The sequence below is a fragment of the Fonticula alba genome (genome assembly GCF_000388065.1).
Source record: "Fonticula alba strain ATCC 38817 unplaced genomic scaffold supercont2.9, whole genome shotgun sequence".
In the NCBI taxonomy this organism is placed as follows: Eukaryota; order Rotosphaerida; family Fonticulaceae; genus Fonticula; species Fonticula alba.
In genome coordinates this window covers 486,336-488,223 of record NW_009242979.1, presented here as the reverse complement: position 1 = coordinate 488,223, position 1,888 = coordinate 486,336, and the positions used below count along the sequence as shown (strand labels likewise).

Below are 1,888 nucleotides of genomic sequence, written 5' to 3'. Positions count from 1 at the left end.
CATACAAACTTCCCCGACGACCCGGACCAGGATCACTGTGAGGCCGGTGCGCTTTCTTTTTCCTTTTCTTCATGTGTGTGTGTGTGTGTCTGTGCATGGAGTTGGGGTTTTTTTTTCTTCCTGCTCTCCTTCTCTGCCCTCGCCCTCGCTCCTGCTGGGGGCCCATCTTTGCAAGTTGACTCACGCGCCCGTTCCTCCTCGCCGGCCAACAGCCATCAGCATTCTGAACTTCCTTAACCTGGGCGACCTGGTAGACGAGTTCTACTACACGGATGCCGGGTCGGCGGATGATCAGCATCGTCTTCACGCATCCTCCTGCCTGGCCTTCGGCATTCAGCCGCCATCACAGCAGCATCTCGGTGACTCCATGCATCGGACACAGGGCGGGACCCTGGCGCCGGCATTGACACCGACCATGCTGGATGGGCTCTCAGGCGAGGAGGACGAGGATGCCATCTTCTCCTACTACCTAGATGAGGACGACGAGGTCGGGGAAGAAGGGGCTGCGCGCGGTGGGGCTCTGTGGTCGAGCCCGGATGACACCGGCCCTGGGACCAGGGCCGGGGTCGGAGCCGATGCCGCTGGCGACCTTGGGGCCGAGTCCGACCCGGGGCCCGACATCGAATCGGACAGCGATGGGGCCGCTGATGACCGGTGACAACGATGCGTCCGCTTGGTGGAGCCAAAAAAATAGACAAAGACGCATTGACAACCACAGGGCCCCGCCCGGGGGTAGGGACCCACCGACAGAAAGACAATGAAGGGCGATGGCGGAGAGCAGGGAGCGGGGAGCGGGGAGGGGGGGGGGGCTGGCGGAGGCGGGGAACAACACAAGGCTTGGCCTGTTGTGCTGGCCGCCTTTCCGGGCCGCAGGCCGATCGGCTGATTGTGGCCGGTCCTTGGCGGCGGTTTGGGCGATCGATCGCGCCCAGGGCCGCTCGGGCCGAGTCCCGGGGGTTGGGTGCTCTTCAGAGGGCGCAAGTTTGAATTCGCCTCCGGCGGATCATGGACGTGGCCTTTGGGGGCCCGCCGGCGCTGCCGTTCCAGGGGATATTTCTTTAGTCGACCGTACTCTAGGGATCATTTCTATAGTATGTGTCCTCGTCAAGTTTACCCAAACTAGACATCAACAAACCCCAGGACGATGAGCAATAGCGATGCTTCCCGAGCGCGAAGCGTGCCCGTGGTTGTTGCCTCTTGGCATCTGACCGCGTTGGCAATTGATGACCGTGCCGCTGGCCCTTGCAGCCTTCGGCAGGGTTGCATCGCAATCTGACTGGCACCCCTTTTTTCCCTTTTTTTAATAATCGAAGCATGTGTCCCTCTGCCGCGCTTTTTGCGGGAGGGGGATTGGCTGTGGAGACACACACGCCTGGAGCGCGCTGTCGTCCTCCAGCCGTGTTGTGTGCGCACATGGGTTTCCGCGCTTGACTGACGAGAGAGAAGAGAGGTTTATCGGGGGGGGGGGGATGGGTGTCGTGAGAATGCATGGGGAAAAAGCGAACGGCGCTCAGACCAAGGGCGGAGGCCGAACAGCGAGGCACACTCGCAGATGCAGAATGAGAGGTGGCACTTCTCGGGCGCTCCATACTCGCCGGGAGCGGAGAGAAATTCCTCGGGCCACGCGTGGTGCCGTGTAACTTGATGTCGATTAAGTCACGGGCTAAGCGTGTGATTGGAAGTCCGGCGCACCATGAGGGTCCGACCGTTGCGCCTACCGTTCGAGTGCGCGCGCGCGCGCGCGCGTAAACGGGGGGTCATTATTGTCTGGTCTTTTTTTTTTCATGCACCCGACGGCTGGCAGCCTCGCCTGCCAGCACGTCCGAGCCCGGCCGGTCTCGGGCCGCGGGGCGTCTTCCACCGAAGGTCTTCTGGCCCGTGTCCTCGC

The 1,888-nt window shown here is 62.0% G+C and overlaps 1 protein-coding gene across 1 annotated transcript in view; it reads left to right on the top strand.

Moving 5' to 3' along the window:
• The window catches only part of H696_05172 (hypothetical protein), a gene marked incomplete at both ends in the record, with an annotated part of 1,007 nt that extends 349 nt beyond the window's left edge, over positions 1-658 (top strand). Inside the window, 2 exons of the mRNA XM_009499028.1 lie at positions 31-46; positions 213-658. Of these exons, the coding sequence (XP_009497303.1) occupies positions 31-46; positions 213-658 (462 nt within the window). The remainder of the gene's footprint in view (positions 1-30; positions 47-212) is intronic.
• Positions 659-1,888: the final 1,230 nt, after the last annotated feature.